Raw genomic sequence first — 21,101 nt, forward strand, 5'->3', positions numbered from 1 at the left:
GTCTGCCCTGCTTCCTTATACCTAAATCTAGGACCTTGCTGCAGTCTTGCAGCAGTGGCCATGTTTGTTTGACCTTGGCTTCAAGTAGTAAAATGGTGGATTGCTGTGCTGTGCCTGTTCAAAATGCCCATAAGCCATTGTGATCATGTTGTGTTGCAATGTATTCTATCTCTGGTTTACCTCATAATTTTCAAATCTGTCTTTACTTTTTCACATACCCTCTTCTATGTTTGAATTTTCACACTAAATTGAGATCCTTTTTAACTACGCATGTTCTGATTTTCTTTCAGGCCTAATGTTTCCTTATGGAGAAATCCACCTGTAGCGTAATACAGAGAAACATCAAGCAACATAATAGAGAGACAGTGTTGCTGGAATCAGGGGCCTCACATCTTCATGTATCAGTGCATTGACCTGACTTTATTTTCACTTCAGATTACCTTTAAAGCCAGCAGAACATTTCCGGTAGTATGTTGGGAAGACACAGATAATGTATGCAGTGTATGTTGAATGTGACATCCACTAATATCCACAAGACTTTTCTTTTTTTAAACACTTTTATTGAACAAATGTACGGTTAATACATATGCCACATATATAATTACAAGTGTACAATTTAAGATTTAGGATCCAATACAACATGTATACATGGTATAGCAAGTGGCACCATTAATAGTAAATCAAATTATAATGTCTGGTTGTATAACAAGATAGTTCCACATACCTTAAGTTGACATTATGAATGGGAACAGTATCAAACTCACACATATATCATGATGGAAATCAAAAAGACTATAGTCATCTTCAATAAGATGAAGTAGATTACCCATACAGTGTTCAATATTGTAACCAGGGACCTATTAATCTTAATGGAGATAGTGTTGTCCATTCAGTAACATACCCAGTGTTATTACTCAACTCCAGCTGTTAGTGGTGATTTCAACCATTCGTACCACAAAATGTTTCTAATGTGCATAAGAATTGGGTCCATCACAATTCTGGTCAACAGCGATTATTTGTGTTGACACCTTTAAGAAATTTTAGTAACTGCAAAAATGAGCTTCCATGTATGTCAATATGTTGTACAGAGAGCAATAATACTGGGGCATTCTTCCTTATGTATTATAAAGCCTATCACCACCTTAACCCTTTCAGGACTGAACGCTTCTGGCCCCTTAAGAACCAGAGCCGTCCCTTTCCTATTGTGCATTGTGATTACTGTGATTGGCTCACAGTAATCACGGGGTCAGGAGCCAATTAAATTGGCTCCTCACCAAGATACAGAAGCTCTGCTGGCACTGTGACAGCAGAGCGAGCGGAGCAGCGACAGAAGAGCAGCATGAATGGCGAGGACTGTGTGAGTGTGCCGCGGTGAATAGTTGGAATTTATGTCCCTCTATGTCAGACCTGCACAGCCACCAGCAGGACGTAGATTCCAACTACGTCGATCCAGAATAGGTGTAATATCCACTGTGGCAGATCAGAGGCTTTGATTACCTCTGATAATCCCTACTAGAGTGCACAGTAATGAGGGTGTTCATGGACCACTATATGCAGTGTAAATCCATTTGGTGCTACTGGAAATGTGAATTTACTATTCTCCATTGATTTCAGTACACTTTCACAAACGCTGTAGTGTTTTTTTGCAAATATCTCTAATAAACCAGACTCTAGATTTATTTTTTAAAAAGTGTTACTGGCGGTGGTATGCATCATACAGCCACTGCTTTTCTGACCTTTTACCCACTATATTCTGATATGTTCCTTGTACAAGTTGCAAACTTTTACTTCCTACTAAGGCTCTCTGCACACTACAAATCCGTTTTGCGATTCCATTTACGATTTGCAATTCCGATTTTCCCTGAATGAAATCAACAGAAAAACGGAGGAAAAAATGCAGCATGCAGTAATGATTAAAAATCGGAATCAGAATCGGATGTAAAAACCGATTAAAAATCAGAGTCGGAATCGCATGCAGGCGAAAAACTCAATCCAGTTTTGCTTTATATCAAATGTTCTCCTGTATTCTCTTGTGCTAGAAATCAGCCATGCAGAGCTGTGGCTCAGAAAAAGCAGCCATAGAAAGTTTTCCTAATATAGTGTTTACTCTGTGCTCATCTGAGCTAGATTTCTTGGCAAAATCTTTTCATATCTACGTGGTCACTCCAGGATGGTAAGGGCATTGTGATACCTGTGGCTGCAGCTTTTTATCCTATATAATAATAGGCAACTGTCCCTGCTTACAGTAGGGACAGTTGTCTCTGTGTAGCTGGGTCCGTGCTTTTTGCTACTGCGCGTGTGCGCAGCACGGATCCAGCCTCACACAGGCAGGAGGCGCTGTGTGAGCAGCGGACGGGCGGGCACGCGGCAGGCGTGCGGAGACAGACTTAGCCCATTCTTAAATGGGCTAAGGTCAGCTAGTAAGAATATAAATGGCTAGGAAGCTGTCGTGCCTGGTGCTAAACGTCTGGGGACACTAATGTCCCATCTACTGTATATTATCTCAGGGACTATGGAACAAATCTGTGGGGGATATCTCTCTATACTATGCAAAATGGGGGCAGTGATTACTAGACATTCTACCACAGTAGCTTATTCCATAAATTGCATTCCTCTATTACTCAATTACACAGTGCCAAAATGCAGTTTTATGTAAAATCATTATAATATACCACCAATGGGAAAAATAAATTCCCCTCCATGCCCAGCAATCACCCCAGGATATAACCCTAAGCTTTTAAAAATGGCAACCCCAAAATCTGTGGAGCTGAGATAGAAGAACAACATCAAAAACAACTGGTGCCAAAATGATCAGGGCTTAGATGGCTGTGTAATCTCGGGGTCTGCTGCTTGAGGGAATGGGGGTCCTGCACTGACATTTTAAGGTAGTTTCTGTTTTAAGTTTGACTGTCTCTTGCACCTTATTAGGAAAAGACCTGGCATCAAAATACTTCACTACCTACCTGATCCCACTGCTTCACAAAAGCGAAAGGTCCCTACACACTCTAGATAAAAGTTGCTCAAACAACATAGACACAAGAAATGACAAGTCCATCCATACACACAGATTTTCCAAACAATTATGTCTTTTGAATGTTGCGCCCGCAAGCGGAAGTGACATTTCACACGACATATGTACACATATGCTAGAGCTATGTGGTTTGGACGGCTTGTACACACAGGCTGACTACACAATATCTGCCCAGTATTCCTCTGAATTGGTCCTCCGATTGGATCGGGCAGAATACCTGATATCAGTCTCTCATCGTTGTTGTTTAGCTACATTTTTACCACAATTGTCATCCAAACGAGGAAATCTGTCATTTGTTAAACATTTTAAACAACTTTTATCTAATTTGTGTACATGGCTTAAGACGAACCCACAATACAACTGGTTAAATATTAACTGGTTCATTTTCACACAATAAGCACAATTTTGTAACACTGTGTTATTTCGTTTATCCAAAGGTTTTCATTTTAACATTTCATTTATACAAAGTTGCTGTATCCCCTTCTGAGTCCTCTAAGCTTTGGTTTGGTTATTTATCCATTGATGAATGTCTGTCAGCTGTAAATACAGTCTGTTACACTCCATAACTGTCCACAAACATGCCTCATATTCTCTTACAAGTTTTTTATATAAAGAAATAATTACTTGTGGTGCTTGGTTTTCATTTGTGTAATAATTTAAAACAAGGTATAGCAATCACCTATTCTTTTAACATTAAAAAATGAGTTTGAAATGTTGCCATTATTGGAAATTGTACAACTTTGAATAAAAATGATTGGCTACAAAATAACATCTTGCATTTATTTGTTCCAAGTATGAGCTAGTTTACTCCAGATAGATAATAGTTTCTCAGAGTCCAGGATGCTTTTATGGATATGTACTATCATCAAGATTAAGTTCATTTATATAATTTACTTACTGCACACCCCATATACCTAGCATAACATTACCAATTACTGTAAACAAAGAAGGAATTATAAATGACAAACACCATTAAGTGGGACAATGCCACAGACATCTTTTTTGGGGTTAAACATTCATTAATACTTCTTTATTAAACTTAACCATCATTAAAAAGGAACTTTAACCATAGATTGAACTTCATTTCAATCAGTAGCTAATACTCCCTTTCCCATGAGAAAGCTTTACCTTATATTGTGGTGGACCCCCTCCATGGTCCTGACAGTTTGCTGTCTGTAAACCTCATTTTTTATCGCAAAGCCCCATAGTGTGAATGCTATTTAAAGGTTTGCATCTATGCAAAGTTGAATTGATGATCATATTAAGGCATTTAAATGATTGATATTATATAGGTCACATTACACATGGTTTACCACATCTAATATTGTATGCTTCCCTTTATTTCACACATGACCAATGTAGCACAGATTCATTGCTGTCCATGACAAATTGCTGAAACATTCTTAGTTTACTTTATTGTAGACTTTCTTTGCCTAGAAACTATCTTGTTGCTGGTAAAAACTGAAATTCACTCATGTTCTGTGACAGCAACAAATGCTGCCTATTAGTTTCTAGTAGCTACAAGTTGCTGGCTATAGGATTTGTAGCCTTATAGACTTCATTTTATTGAGATTCTGTTACATGCTGCCAGTATTTAGCAATAGCAGAACCGTTCGCCTGGCAAACATATGGCTATCTATAGGGGGCACACAAGCTATCTGAATGATGTAAGGAGGCACATCTGGCTATCTAAACAGCATTTGAACATTTGGCCAGGCACCTCTGTGTGGCTCTTCTACTGACCACATATGCTATTGCTCCGTTGTTATTGCCTGATGAAGCGGGATCAAACCTGCGAAACGCGTTGCATATTGAACCCCCTTTTTCTCATCTACAGAGAGCGACTTCTTATTCCCGAGTGGGGTCAGGAGAATCTCCCCACCTGCCTTTACAGTGGTTGCCTAATGGAAACCCTGGTTTGTGAGTATTAATATTTACTATATCTAGTAACCATTTACCAGTACATATTACACTACTGGGGCTCTTGGTGTATCTTGTTTTTATCTCGTTGCAAGCACTGCAGTACTAATAGTAATGATGTGACTGCTGGAATACAGAAGAAACATTGCACTGCAGGGCTGTAGCGTGTAGATTCAGGTCCCAGGTGATGAATAGAGAAACATACACCTGCATGCACTTTCTCCAATGAAGTCTGTTGTGTTTTCTTATGTGCATGAAACTGTGGGAATCAAGGGTTTTGGATAATTGTACCAAGTGGTAACATGTACATAGCAAATCATAAAGTGCCATCAAACAATTGCAGTTGGCATGGGTGCACATAGTCTCCCTTAATTTTCACTAAAATTACACAAAGGGCTCTATTCATAAACCGTTACCGCAAGTTTTCCGCTCAAAACAGCGGACTTTCCAGACCATTTAGCAAAGTGGGCATTCATAAAAGCTGTTCCCGCATGAATATCTACAACCCCCCAGCAGAGCGAGAAATTTACGCCTTCTGCAGTGTTTTTCTAGATTTATCTAGAAAAAAGTAACAAAATGTCCATTCATAAAGATTAGAGGAAGCGGTATGTGGACGGGAAATACCGCTTCCTCGAAGCCTGCGGATTACATACAAGTGAATGGGACAGACCTCCCAGAGAGAGCAGTGCACGGAGGGACTCTGCCGGCGTAAGTGTTTCCGCATGCCTTCCGCCAGCCTTCAGCGGGAGATCTCCGCACTTGCATCGCAGCAGGCAAGATTTTTATGAATGACCACCCAGAAGTCTAAAATACCGCTGCGGTATTTTTCCTCCAGGAGTTTTTTTCGCCACAATTTTTTTTATGAATAGAGCCCATAGTGTTAAAAAAATTATTTTGTGGCATCTCTTAGGGAAATTGCTTAATGAAAATAAAGAGATCTGAAGTGGAATTTTAGTTTCGAGAAAAAGTCAAGAATTTGTGTGCCTAGTGCCTGGAAGGAAAAAACATAGAAAAAATGCCTTTTGACACTACTGGTTTGAATTGCATTCTGCAGAGTACAATATGTTGCTCTGTTGTTGCTGCAATTCGTTTATAAGGCCGTGACATGTTCAGTTTGACAGTATGGTATGTGGCTAAAGAATATAGCTGAATGTACTCTGAAATTAATGTTCCGGAGACGTACAGACACAATAGGTGAAGAGGTTACTGTTCATGAGTGAATACCGTTACCTCAGTCAACAGAGACATAACTTTTAATCTATTATAGTATTATTACGGGGACTATTTCTAAAGCACATAACCTTGAAAGTTTTGAAGTTATTAACCTATGAGCAGGAAATACACAACAGAATAATTTTGTGTATAAAAGCTCCTGTTTCCCAATCATGTGCCTGCGTCAATGTCGCCATTCATTGCCAGATACGGTTTTCAAAACTCTGGAAATGATAATACTGAGAAATAAAAGTGATTAGCTGTTTTAAGCTATAGCAAGTTAAGAAGCCTGATCTGTCTGATTTCCACATCCAGCAGGAACTGTTATGTTGAGATAAAAGTCACAGCACTCAGAATATTGATCTATTACTGCTCTGTGGGATAAAAAAAATATTGATAACGGTGTCTCTGCACCTCTGTGACATGCTGGGCACAAGGGATATGTCCAGGTATTATTGATGGGGAAAATGTTCTCCACTGAACCATATATGGGATTGAATCAAGCCTCTGGTTAATTAGCCATCTGCCATTTAATTCATTCCCATCACCTGATACTGAAGGACAAATGCCTTCCTCTTCCTGGGTAATCAGAAAGTTGAGTATTACTTGGAGTTTGTATGTTCTCCCCATTTCTGCATGGTTTTCCTCCAGGCACTCCAGTTTCCTCCCACATACCAAAAACATGCAGATAAGTTAATTGGCCACCCCCTAAATTGTCCCTAGACTTCGATGGACATATGACTATGACTATGGCAGAGATTAGATTGTGAGCTTCTCTGAGGGACAGTTAACAATATTATATACAGCATACTCCGTAAAACGCTGCTGCGGAAGATGTTGGTGCTATGTAAATACTAAATATATTTCATATATATACAGTATATATACACACACATGGACACACGTACTTATCAATAACTCAATTCAATTTAAAAATGGTAATATTTCTTTTTCTTTTGTGATGCTATTTCTGCATGGTTCAAAAAGCGTACCTGAATTAACCACTAGAGGACCGCAGTGTTAAATCCCCCTTAAGACCAGGACATTTTTCTCTAAATCGGCCACTGCAGCTTTAAGGCCTCGCTGCAGGGCCGCACATGTCAGCACAAGTGATCCCCCCCCCCCCTTTCTGTTGGTGGGGTCTGATTGCTCCACCAATGTTTATTTATTTTTACACAAATATTTATTTTATTATTTTTTAAATTAAAAATTGCGTATTTTTTAATTTATTTTACATACCTCCCTCCCTCCCCCCATCAGCCAATCACTGTGATCAGCTCTCATAGGCTTCAGCCTATGACAGCGGATCACCCCCGAGCCTACCAGGGGGACAGCTGTGTCAAACAGCTGGCCCGAGTACAGCGCTGCCTTAGATCACAGCACTGTACAAAGTAAAAAGATGGCGGTTTTGCTGGATAACAGTCTCCTAGCGGCTGGGAGTCTGATGGCGTCATTCAAGCTGGGATACGCACGCATCGGCGCGCGCGATCCCCTGCAAACTCCGCCCCCAGGACTGCACGCCAAGTGGCATTAGGCGGTCCTGGGGCTGCCGCTGCATCCACGCCACTTGGCGTGGAGCGGTCATATAGTGGTTAATATGATAAGATAAACATAGGTGAATATAGTGTTAGCCCTACTAAGAAATTGTTTAAAGTTTTTTTTCTGTTTTCCAGTACAAGAAGAATTAAAAAACTGGAGTAGACATCTATGCAAAAGAGCTTGTTAAACAGCTTGTCAAATTAAGCTGTTTTCCTGAAAAGTAAAAAGAAGCCAACAATCTGTTATCTGTCAAGGGAAAAGGCAGAGAAACTTTTAGGAAGGTTCAAAGGTTCATTACTTCTGCTTCTATTCCAGCTTAGATTCTAAGCAGCGGCTGTGACGGTCTGATGCAATCTTAAAATTGAAATCATTAAACTGAAAATGAAAATATGAGACTAATTTCTATGCTACTAAGGTTTTATTTACCATTTGTAGCACACATATATAATAATTACAGTGGGAGGCGAATGTTTGGGCAACCTTGTTAATCATCATGATTTTCCTGTATAAATCATTGGTGTTACGATAAAAAATGTCTGTTAAATATATCATATAGGAGACACACACAGTGATATTTGAGAAGTAAAATGAAGTTTATTGGATTTACAGAAAGTGTGCAAAAATTGTTTAAATAAAATTAGGCAGGTGCATACATTTGGGCACTGTTGTCATTTTAATGATTTCAAAACCTTTAGAACTAATTTTTGGAACTCAAATTGGCTTGGTAAGCTCAGTGACCCCTGGCCTACATACACAGGTGAATCCAGTTATGAGAAAGAGTATTTAAGGGGGTCAATTGTAAGTTTCCCTCCTCTTTTAATTTTCAACACTAGAGTCATAAAACAACTCTCAAATGACCTAAAGAGAAAGATGGTTCGCCATCATGGTTTAGGGGAAGGATACAGAAAGCTGTCAGAGATTTCAGCTGTCTGTTTCCACAGTTAGGAAAATATTGAGGAAATGGATGACCACAGGCTCAGTTCAAGTTAAGGCTCCAAGTGGCAGACCAAGAAAAATCTTGGATAAACAGAAGCGACAAATGGTGAGAACAGTCAGAGTCAACCCACAAACCAGCACCAAATACCTACATCATCTTGCTGCAGATAGTCACCTTGCATCGTTTAACCACTTGAGGACCCAGCCTTTTCCCCCCCTTAAGGACCAGCGTGGTTTTTTATGCTCTGCAGCCCCCAGCACAGATCAGGTTGCAGGCAGAGCGATCAGATCACCCCCCTTTTTTCCCCCCTATGGGGATGATGTGCAGGGGGGTCTGATCGCTCCTGCCTGCCTGGGTGTTGTGGGGGGGGGGGCACCTCAAAGCCCCCCTCCGCGGCGAAATTCCCCCCCTCCCTCTCCTCCCTCTCCCCCCTGGTGATCGGGGCTGCACAGGACGCTATACGTCCTGTGCAGCCTGTGACAGGCTGTCCTCTGTCACATGGCGGCGATCCCCGGCCGCTGATTGGCCGGGGATCGCTGATCTGCCTTACGACGCTGCTGTAGTAGCAGCGCCGTTCAATGTAAACAAAGGAGACAAACATCTCTTGCGTTTACATTTAGTCTGCGAGCCGCGATCAGCGGCTCGCAGGCTATTCACGGAGACCCGCTCCGTGATCTAACAGGAAACGGGCGAGCGGCCTTTCCTGATTAATTAGGGAGGCACCTGGCAACGCAGATGTGCGTCGCTGGTCCTCCAGCTACCACTTTGCCGCCGCACGGTATGAGTGTGCGGTCGGCAAGTGGTTAACCATTCGGCACACTTTACACAAGGAGATGCTGTATGTCAGAGTGATGCAGAGGAAGCCTTTTCTCAGCCCACAGCACAAACAGAGCTGCTTGAGGTATGCTAAAGCACATTTGGACAAGCCAGCTTCATTTTAATAAGGTGCTGTGGACTGATGAAACTAAAATTAAGTTATTTGGGCATAACAAGGGACGCTATGCACAGAGGAAAAATAACACAGTATTCCAAGAAAAACACCTGCTACCTACAGTAAAATATAGTGGTGGTTCCATCATGCTGTGGGGCTGTGTGGCCAGTGCAGGGACTGGGAATCTTGACAAAGTTGAGGGACACATGGATTTCACTCAGTACCAGCAGATTCTGGAAACCAATGTCCAGGAATCGGTGACAAAGCTGAAGCTGCGCTGGGGCTGGATCTTTCAATAAGACGACGACCCTAAACACTGCTCAAAATCTGGGGCTGGATCTTTCAATAAGACGACGACCCTAAACACTGCTCAAAATCCACTAAAGCATTCATGCAGAGGAACAAGTTCAACATTCTGAAATGGCCATCTGAGTCCCCAGATATAATAATTGAAAATCTGTGGTGTGAGTTAAATAGAGCTGCCCCTGCTCGGAAGCCATACAACCTGAATGAACTATAGATGTTCTGTAAAGAGGAATGGTCCAAAATACCTTCAACCAGAATCCAGACATGCATTGGAACCTACAAGAAGTGTTTAGAGGCTGTAATTTCTGCAAAAGGGGATCTACTAAATATTCATTTAATTTCTTTTTTGTGGTACCCAAATTTATGCATCTGCCTAATTCTGTTTAAACAATTATTGCACACTTTCTGTAAATCCAATAAACTTCATTTCACCTCTTAAATATCACTGTGTGTGTCTCCATTATAATACAGTGGTTTGCATTTGAAGTTTTTCACATTTTTTTATATTACTGCCACAAACATGAATCAATTTTATTGGAATTCCACGTGAAAGACCTATACAAAGTGGTGTACACGTGAGAAGTGGAACAAAAATCATACATGATTCCAAACATTTTTTACAAATAAATAACTGCAAAGTGCGGTGTGCGTAATTATTCAGCCCCCTTTGGTCTAAGTGCAGTCAGTTGCCCATAGACATTGCCTAATGAGTGCTAATGACTAAATAGAGTGCACCTGTATGTAATCTAATGTCAGTACAAATACAGCTGCTCGGTGATGGCCTCAGAGGTCCTCTAAGAGAATATTGGGAGCAACAACACCATGAAGTCCAAAGAACACACCAGAGAGGTCAGGGATAAAGTTATTGACAAATTTAAAGCAGGCTTAGGCTGCAAAAAGATTTCCAAAGCCTTGAACATCCCACGGAGCACTGTTCAAGCGATCATTCAGAAATGGAAGGCGTATGGCACAACTGTAAACCTACCAAGACAAGGCCGTCCATCTAAACTCACAGGCCGAACAAGGAGAGTGTTGATCAGAAATGCAGTCAAGAGGCCCATGGTGACTCTGGACGAGCTGCAGAGATCTAAAGCTCAGGTGGGGGAATCTGTCCATAGGAAAACTATTAGTCGTGTACTGCACAAAGTTGGCCTTTATGGAAGAGTGGCAAGAAGGAAGCCATTGTTACCAGAAAAGCATAATAAGTCCAGTTTGCATTTTGCCACAAGCCATGTAGGGTACACAGCAAACATGTGGAAGAAGGTGCTCTGGTCAGATGAGACCAAGGTGGAACTTTTGGGCCAAAATGCAAAGCGCTATGTGTGGCGGAAAACTAACACTGCACATCACTCTGAACACACCATCCCCACTGTCAAATATGGTGGTGGCAGCATCATGCTCTGGGAGTGCTACTCTTCAGCAGGGACAGGGAAGCTGGTCAGAACTGATGTGAAGATGGATGGAGCCAAATACAGGGCAATCTTTGAAGAAAACCTCTTGGAGTCTGCAAAAGACTTGAGACTGGGATGGAGGTTCACCTTCCAGCAGGACAACGACCCTAAACATAAAGCCAGGGCAACAATGGAATGGTTTAAAACAAAACATATCCATGTGTTAGAATGGCCCAGTCAAAGTCCAAATCTAAATCCAATCGAAAATCTGTGGCAAGATCTGAAAACTGCTTTTCACAAATGCTGTCCATTGCAAAGAAGAATGGGCATGGATTTCAGTCTCTAGATGTACAAAGCTGGTAGAGACATACCCTAAAAGACTGGAAGCTTTTAGGGTATGTCTCTGGTTCTACAAAGTATTGACTCAGGGGGCTGAATAATTATGCACACTACACTTTGCAGTTATTATTTTTTTTTAAATGTTTGGTATCTTGTATGATTTTCGTTCCACTTCTCACGTGTACACCACTTTGTATTGGTCTTTCACGTGGAATTCCAATAAAATTGATTCATGTTTGTGGCAGTAATGTGACAAAATGTGGAAAACTTCAAGGGGGCCGAATACTTTTGCAAACCACTGTATATTTAACTGACATTTTTTATCGTAACAACCAACGATTTATACAGAAAAAACATGATGATTAACAAGGTTGCCCAAACTTTCGCATCCCACTGTATCTCATAAGTTTAATTTCACTTCAGGTGCACTTATTTTCACTCTTATAATGTGACACAGGCAAGTTATTTTAAATATACAGTGTTAAAAGAACCAGGAAAAAAAACCAGCTTTGTCATTTTGCCCAGATGAGAAAAACTTACTATCCATCACACTGTAGAACAGTCTTTACTTTTCACTCTTCTGTCTATAATTATGTACAGTAAGCATAGTGAACAAATGTTTTGTTTACAATACTTCCCGACGCAGGCCCCTCCTTTCGTGTCACCACCCCCTCCCTCTAGATTGTCAGCCTTTGGCAGGGCCTTCTCTCCTTGTGTATCATACTTGATTGTACACTCTACCCAGAGTAATGTGAACTTGTACTACTGGGACTTCCCCTCCAGTGTATGATCTGGCATTGTATTACTACTACTGTATTGTGTTGTAAAGTATTAGAGGCAGATGATCAGCAGGACAGCCAGGCAATGTGCATTGTTTAACCTCCTTGCCGGTTATCCCGAGCTCAGCTTGGGGTAACCTGCGTAGGAGGATTTCTCAGTGCTAGCTGCGTGTGGTACGCGATCGCCGCCGCTACCCGCCGATTCGCCACTACCCGCCGCGCCGCCCCCCCCCCCCCCCCTTCAGACCCCTTGTGCAGCCTGGCAAATCAGTGCCAGGCAGCGCTGAGGGGTGGATCGGGATTCTCTCTGACGTCCCGACGTCCATGACATCAGTGATGTCATCCCGCCACGTCGCCATGGCGACCGGGGAAGCCCAGCAGGAAGTCCCATTCTGTACGGGATTTCCTGCTTACTCTTATCGCCGGAGGCGATCAGAGTGGGTGGGGGGATGCCGCTGCTCAGCGGCTATCATGTAGCGAGCCCTGGGCTCGCTACATGATTTTAAAAAAATGTAAAAAAAAGTTCTCTGCTGCCCCCTTGCCGCGGGAATTGGACCGGCAAGGGGGTTAAAAAGAAATAAACATGTACAGTAAGCCTCCATATTCCTCTCACGTCAGGTGTACTTTAAAGAAACTACATAAGAAAGAAAAACCCTCCGAGGGATACTTACCTCAGGAGGGGGAAGCCTCTGGATCCTAACAGGACTTCTCCAATCCTCCTAAACTTCATAGATCCAGCACTGGCTCCCCCAAAACCACAGCCGACAAGGTTGTTGGCTGTGGGGCAGGCACAGCAGCGCCTGCACTATTTACCTTACCTGGCTCTAGCGCAGGCGCAGTATCACACTCTCTTCGCTCCTGCGGAAATAGTCAAGCCAGATCGGGTCTGCTCTACTGCACAGTCACAAGCCGCTCGCACAGTAGAGCAGCCCCAATCAGGCTTGGCTATATCCGCCGGAGCCCAAGCAGAGAGCCGCTACTGCATCTGCGCTGGATTGCGCTAGGTAAATATTTACCTCGCTGACGTTTGGGGGCTTCCAGCGCTGGATCACCAAGGCTTAGGAGGAGGGGGAAGCCTCATTAGGATTCAGAGACTTCCCCCTCCCGAGATAAGTATCCCCCAGAGGGGGGAGGGGGCTCTTACAGATTTTCTGTTAAGTTCTCTACTATCTTTCAGGTTTTGAAAATCTCTATAAATGAACCCCCAAATTTTAGATATAGATGAACAACAAAACTAAATATGCCCTTGTCAATAAATGATCAATGGTGAACGCTTAAAGTTGGTTGTATATATTACATAAAATGCTAGTTCTGAGCCAGGAACATGCCTCCATCAATTGTATTTCTTCTTGATTGTACTTGTTTTCAGCAATCGGAAATGAATTGCCTTGGTGATGGCAGATCGGTAAGAAACATTGATTATATATTACTACCTCAGAGCCTGGTAAACAAATGCAAAGAATGTCTGCACCATACAAAACACAGAGGTAAACATCAGAGAAATATTATACAGTGTAATACAAGAATGCTCTCACATAAAAGCTGTACAGAAAAGTACATTCGCTTATGAGAAAAATGCCATATCATTTCTGGTGTATAATTGACCTCCAGTGTGCTGTTAACAGGCTTATGTACGAGAAATGGTCATTAATAAAACAGTGTCCACCAAATAAATGGGCAAGAATGAAATGCTGTTTAATATCCTGTTAAACTACAGAGGTTGAAAAGTGTTTTATTGGGTAAAAGTAAAGAAAGATGCACTACTTTTAAAAGTTTAATGTGGGAGAATTTGCAGGGGGACACTTCTGAGATGAATGTTCACTGGCATCAAATATACAGTTACTTCAACTAATCCTTTCTTGTTTTTGCAACATAAAAATAGCAGAAGTGAAACAAGTGGGCTGCCTAGTTCAGTGATTTTTAGAGGTGGTGAAATTAACAGCCTCTGATTCGCACTTAGAGGAGACTGTGATAAATTTGGAGTAAAAGAACGGGGTAAGATTTAAGAACTGTACTTTAATACATGGCTATGGTGTTTAACCGCAGTGTTTACGTTCATTTTGGAAATAAGGGACCGAGGGGACATGACAAATTAGATACCAGGCATCCCATTTAGAAGATAAACTGTGTTCCAGAGGTTTGGGAACTTTCTCGGAAAGTAATCTTTTAGAAATAACATAAACTGGCCCAAGTGAGGAGAATTACAACTTTTACGGTTGAAATAGGCTGTGCCATAAAAAACAGCACCATTTCTGTTATAGGCATTAACCACTTTATATTCAGGGGTAAGTGGTAGCTGGGAGGGGGTGTAGCACACTGCAGTGTAAATGACTTAACAATAGCATTCTACAGTCTTGAAATGAAATTATACTTATTGAGCAAATAAGATGAGCAAACGACACATGATAAAGACACCATATAATTATTTTACCCTGCACCCCACCTCCCTCAATTATATTTATTTATTTATTGTATTTATAAAGCACCAACATATTACGCAGCGCTGGTATATATGCATTTATGCTGTCTAAATAACAGCTTGAAAATGTGCCTTAAAGGATATCAGAGCCAAAACAATTAGGAGAAACAGGGGATGCAGGCATGTATGGGGAGCTGTCCTGATGGGCATGACTCCCCCTCTGTCCCCTCATTTCTTACGCAAAGCCCCCCGGCAGCCTCTCCCAGGTCGCCACAGACATCAGTACGCATGTGCTGTCCTAGCTGCACACATACTACAGCGTGCGGCCGGGAGTGCTCTGTGCATGTGTATGATGTAATTGGCCAACAAGCACACAGTTCAGACTCCTATACAAAAGATGCTTGAATAAATGGTAGTCTATGTGCATACATTACCATGTAGCTATGATGCTGAGCAGTCTGTATGTTCTATATTGTTTCAGGTTTGCTGATACAAATTCTTCAGCTGTTAAACATGTGGTTGAAAGAGGTGGTGGGGGGAGGAGTATGGAGTTGAAGAGTTGATGGTATTGAACAGCTGTTATGGGACTGTGATGAAGTGAGCAAGGAGAAGTATGTTTGGTGAGGGCCTGAGCCCACTGATGCAGTTGTATCTGCTTTTGACCGCTTTTCAGCATTTCCAACATTGATGTTTAACTGAAAAGCGGACACAACTGCGTCAGTGGGCTCAGGCTCTAAGAGAAAGGGCATCCCTGAGCTGCTGCTGAGCTTTTTTTTATGCTGGAAGTCCTACGGTAATTGTTTTCCTCCAGTGCTGTTCTGCAACTTAAGGCTGTCTTCTCAGAAGTTTAATGGATTCAGTCAGTTAGAGCTATCGCTTGTGACAGGGGCTAGTGTTGGTGAGAATGGTAGCTGCATTAATGAGACCCGAGATTATGTTGGAGTAGTGAGTGTACGCTGTCTCAAGGTAAGTGTAAGATGACAGGGTGGTCAGGGGTTTCAAAGAATCATCCAAAGAGTAGAGATCATGGTTACAATAATTCCTGCTTAAGTGAGTTGGGTGCACTGTTGGGCGAGGAGGTGTCAGGGAAGGGCAGATTGTGAACGTTATGAAGTTGTGATCTGATAGGGGAAATGGAGTGCTATTAGAGGTTGGAGCAGAGAAAAGGTGAGTAATGACTAGGTCCAGAGTATGGCCATCAATGTGTGTGGACGCATGGCCGGTCCTAGACTTTTTGCTGCCAGAGGCAAACTTGTAAGGATCCCCCCCAACAATTTACTCTGCTTCAATTAATGTTCTCCGTCAGCATGGGAGTATATGCAACAACTGGAGACATGAAATGCTGCAGCTCAACACAATAACACACTGGCCGGCTGGCTGCAAGTCTGTAACAAACTGCTCACCCTCAGCCAGTCAGGCGTCCTCCATTCCTCCTTAGTCAGGACAGCAGTGCCACCTACTCCCTTCTGCTGTGAAAGTCAAATGAAACATTGCTGCTCTCCTGCCTCCCCCCTCCTCACTCACTGTCAGACTCCTCACACAGCACAACAAGCTGCTTTTCACCAATGATGACCTCTTCACCTTGCTCTCTCTCTTCTCCCTTCTCCTCCTACTCTGACTGCATGCTGTAAGGGTAAACACACAGTACAAACATGCCGCCCTGTAATCTCTGCGCCTAAAGCAAGTGTTTCACCTTGCTTCATAAGAGAGCGGGTCCTGTGTGGACGGTAGAAGACTGCAATCTGGAAGCGGTGAGAAGAGTAGACATGGACAGCATGAACATCAAGAAAGAAACCATGATCGTACAGGTGTATGAGCAAGCAGCAGCAGCTTAAGTAAATAACATTTTTGGATGCATAAAAAGGTAAAAAATAACTTGGAATGTTAATATAATACTGCATCTGTTTAACTCTCTTGTTAGGTTGCATGTGGAATATTGAATACAGTTCTGGGCACCTCATTACGGGAATGGCATTGGAGCTTTGAAACAAGTGCAGACGTGAGCCACAAAATTGATCTAAGTTACGAGGAAAGGTTAGGTAGACTGGGCTGGTTAAAAGGATCCTGACGTGAGAAGAATATGGAGGCTGCCATCTTTATTCCCTTATAGAGAATGCCAGTTGCCTGGCTGTCATGCTGAGCTTGTGGCTTTGGTTGTGTTTGAGTCACACACCTGCAACAATCATGCAGCCAGTAGAGTCAGATCATCTGATCTGCGTGCTCATTCTGGGCCAGCAACTTAAAGTGTTAGAGGCAGTTCAGAAAGTCTAGTATTATTAAAATGATTATAATGTCCAGACTCATATTTATGTCAGACCCTGTCTATCCCAGTTCCCCCAGTTAAAGTATCACTTGCTGGGGGCGGAGTCAGCCATGGCCGTGTAAAGACGCTGGTGCCTGGAGTTCCTCACCCGAGATACTTAAACAGCATAGATAACCTTATTCCAGACCTTGTAAAAGGTCACGAGGTGATGGCCAGAGATCCCCGGAGAAGCCAGAGAAATCAAAAGCACTATACCGAGGTGACTTGCAAACTCAGCACTAAAAACAAGTCTGTCCAGACCTATCAGCGGGTGCCTCCCAAGATGGCTGACAGCTCACTGACGAAAGACAGGCCTAACAAAGACACAGAGGCTGCTGAAATGATCTCTAAATCATTAAAGGAAATCTGGGACTACCTCCATAATTTACCTACCAAGGAAGACCTTTCTGACCTCGCAGACAAAATCACCTCATCCACGAGGGAAGAAATACGAGGCATACAGGAAGATCTAAATGTTCACGAGGAGCGGCTTACTGCCTTGGAACATGAAATATCTACGCTGCAATCTGAGGTCGGTAAACTTAAAGAAGCACAATCACAGCAGAAAACGCTAAATAGCTTGCTGAGATCAGGGATGGAAGACCTCCAAAACCGCAGCCGCCGAAACAATATTAGAGTGAGGGGACTGCCTGAAACTATTACTACGCAGCAACTCGAACAGACACTGGCGTCCATCTTTAACCTCCCTGGCGGTTTATTTATTTTGCCAGGGAGGCTGCAATGTGGTTTTTTTTAAATAAAAAAAAAATATTTCATGCAGCCAACTGAAAGTTGGCTGCATGAAAGCCCACTAGAGGGCGCTCCGGAAGCGTACTTTCGATCGCCTCCGGCAATCGAAAGTAACAAGATAGGCCGCAATGAGCGGCCTATCTTGTTTCGCTTTCCTCGTCGCCATGGCGACGAGCGGAGTGACGTCATGGACGTCAGTCGACGTCCTGACGTCAGAGCCGCCCGATCCAGCCCCTAGCGCCGGCCGGAACTGTTTGTTCCGGCTGCGCTGGGCTCGGGCGGCTGGGGGGACCCTCTTTCGCCGCTGCACGCGGCGGATCGCCGCGGAGCGGCGGCGATCGGGCAGCACACGCGGCTGGCAAAGTGCCGGCTGCGTGTGCTGCTTTTTTCAGAATGGAAATCGGCCCAGCAGGGCCTGAGCGGCGACCTCCGGCGGCATACCCCGAGCTCAGCTCGGGATTACCGCCAAGGAGGTTAATGAACTACTCGGCAAACCAGCAGATACGCCGCTGAAACTTGATAGAGCCCACAGAGCTCTCAAGCCCATGCCAGCACCAGATGAACTTCCCCGCGATATCATCTGTCGGGTCCATCACTTTGCAACTAAAGATGCCATCATGAAAGCAGCACGCCAGAAAGACGCAATTGAATATGAGGGAACCCCAGTGATGTTGTTTCAGGACTTGGCGCCCAGTACTCTCATGCAACGCCGAACACTACAGCCTGTCATCAAATCGCTTCGAGAAAACGAAATCACATATCGCTGGGGCTTTCCATTTCAACTGATGACTTCAAGAAACGACAAGTCATACACAGTGAAGACGCCTGCCGATCTGCCAGAGCTGTTCCGCACTTACGGCCTACCCACAGTCGAGGCCCCGGAATGGCAACCAGATCACATCCCAACTGGCCTACCTCAGCGTCCCAGACAGAGGAGACAACCACGCGATCAGCGTTAGCCAACACGAAACAGGAACACGGAGGTCGTGGACAATCTGCCAGATAAGTACTGTTCATGTGCCTTAATATTCTATCCTACTCCTGCTATAGAACTACTACGCCATACCGGTTGCCAACCAGAGGAATGTGTCCCAAAAACCCGCCATCACTCACTCTCTCGTTGCTTCCCTTACTCCCTTATGCATGATGGCTAAAGATAACCTTTCTATATGCATCCACGTATAGTGGCGGACTTCTGTTAAGGACTTCACGTAAGAATTAGATACCTTATTCTAGCGGTATTTACAGCCTATATTACTGTCTTCACTAGTAATCCCAGAGATACAGTCTATGATTTAATTACCCCTGAATGACTTGATTATGTATGTCCATGTGATGCATGCTTGATCCACACAAAGGCTAAACTGAGGTTGCTTTAAAGAGCTTATGACTAGAAACTCATCTCTATAGATTTAACATACGCCTAAACTGGGTGCAAGCCTATTTATACATATTAATCTGCACAGCAGAGAAATCCAAGTTAAACACTTCTCTATATTAGAGACATTTGGGTGTGGATCACGCATGCAAGCGAACGTTTGCAATGTTTACTGCATCCTATGGATAATATGCCTATGCCCTCTATGAGGGCGTATATATGCCTATCTTTATCTATCCTACTATGTAGATGCATGCTAGATCAATCTGCTATAAAATGTCTCTACACATACATGAATATGGCGGACATCAATGATATCTGTCTAATAATCATCTTATTAGACTGCCAAAGAGAATACTCTTTACTTTCAAATAGGCTTCCACATACTCTATATCTGCTTTAACCGCCCCTGAAACCTTAACCTAGGTCCCCCCACTGAGAAAGAGCAACTCCTTTTGCATATATTTTAGATGTAACAGCTATAGGATGTAATGGAAATGGCCCACACTAATTTGAGATACCTCTGAACCTCCAAATAGAATATAACATCATTCCCTTGGATCTCAGGTTAACTGAAAATTCCACCCACATAAAATAAAAATATAAATAGCAGGTTTTACATTGCACAATAGAATGTATATAAGAGCAGCTTGCTGTCCAGACTTGCCTACCACCTCCGGCCTTCAGCTAGTTGTACCAACTGTCATATTGTCTCACGCTGTCTCCTCTTTTCCTCTGAGAAATGGAATAAGGTGTTCTATTATACTCCTGGATGGGTGGGGAGAACCTTTACACCCTGTGCGATGATGGTTCCCCCGCTCCCTCATAGGAAAGTCTTACAGACTGCATACCACTTTACGGTATTAAACTCACGTAGTTACAGTAATGGCCCACTTTTGGGCTATTCCTTACTGTTTATGTTTAAATTTTTAGTCCGGGATAGGTGGCCAACGAACGTTTTTGTCCAATCAGATCAATGGCCAATCTGAAGATAATATCTCTTAATGCCAGGGGGCTTAACACGCCTGAAAAAAGGTCCTCATTGCTACATGATATGCACAAACAGCGAGCAACCATCGTATTAATACAAGAGACACACTTTAAAGGTAATAATCCACCAAAATTAAAGGATAAGAGATACCAATCAATATATATGAGCAATTCCCCTGACTCCAAAACTAAGGGCACAGCGATTCTCTTACATAAAGACTTACTGATTAGTGAAGTGGAGACAACAAAAGATGACCAAGGCAGATTTATCATTATGAAATGTAAGATTGGAGGTCACAAATACACTATAAGCTCAGTATATGTACCTAACGCTGACCAGGTGGCCTTCCTACTGCGATATCTGAATATACTGGATTCTTTTGCAGAGGGAAGTGTCATCATCGGGGGAGACCTTAATATTCCGTTAAATCCTACTCAGGACACCTCACATGGCAAATCTTTCATTCCATACAACAAACTAAACAAATTAAAAAAAGCTTTGCATAACCGCCAGTTAGTGGACATATGGAGAACCCTCAATCCAACCACACGAGACTTCACATACTACTCCACAGTACATGGTATATATACCAGAATAGACTATTTGTTGATCTCACATAATTTATTATCTGACTCTCCCCTTGCAGACATTGGAATCATGACGTATTCTGATCACGCACCTATTTCTCTGACTCTCGACTGCAAAACTCGCAAAACTAGGCCCATGAACTGGAAATTTAATATCTCCCTGCTTGAAAACGAAGATATTGTCTCAAATATTAAAACCGAAATTGAAAGATACTTTACCACTAATTCAGCTGAGGATATGTCCTCTGTAATTGTCTGGGAAGCACATAAGTGTGTGCTAAGAGGCTAC

General features: G+C 42.8%; 1 protein-coding gene across 1 annotated transcript in view; it reads left to right on the forward strand.

Moving 5' to 3' along the window:
• The window catches only part of EPSTI1 (epithelial stromal interaction 1), a 118,385-nt gene extending 114,626 nt beyond the window's left edge, over nt 1-3,759 (forward strand). Inside the window, exon 18 of the mRNA XM_068265977.1 lies at nt 291-3,759. Coding sequence (XP_068122078.1) covers nt 291-296 — 6 coding nt within the window. The 3' untranslated portion in view covers nt 297-3,759. The remainder of the gene's footprint in view (nt 1-290) is intronic.
• The last annotated feature ends 17,342 nt before the right edge of the window (nt 3,760-21,101 follow it).

This window comes from Hyperolius riggenbachi, chromosome 2 (genome assembly GCF_040937935.1).
Source record: "Hyperolius riggenbachi isolate aHypRig1 chromosome 2, aHypRig1.pri, whole genome shotgun sequence".
Lineage (NCBI taxonomy): Eukaryota > Metazoa > Chordata > Amphibia > Anura > Hyperoliidae > Hyperolius > Hyperolius riggenbachi.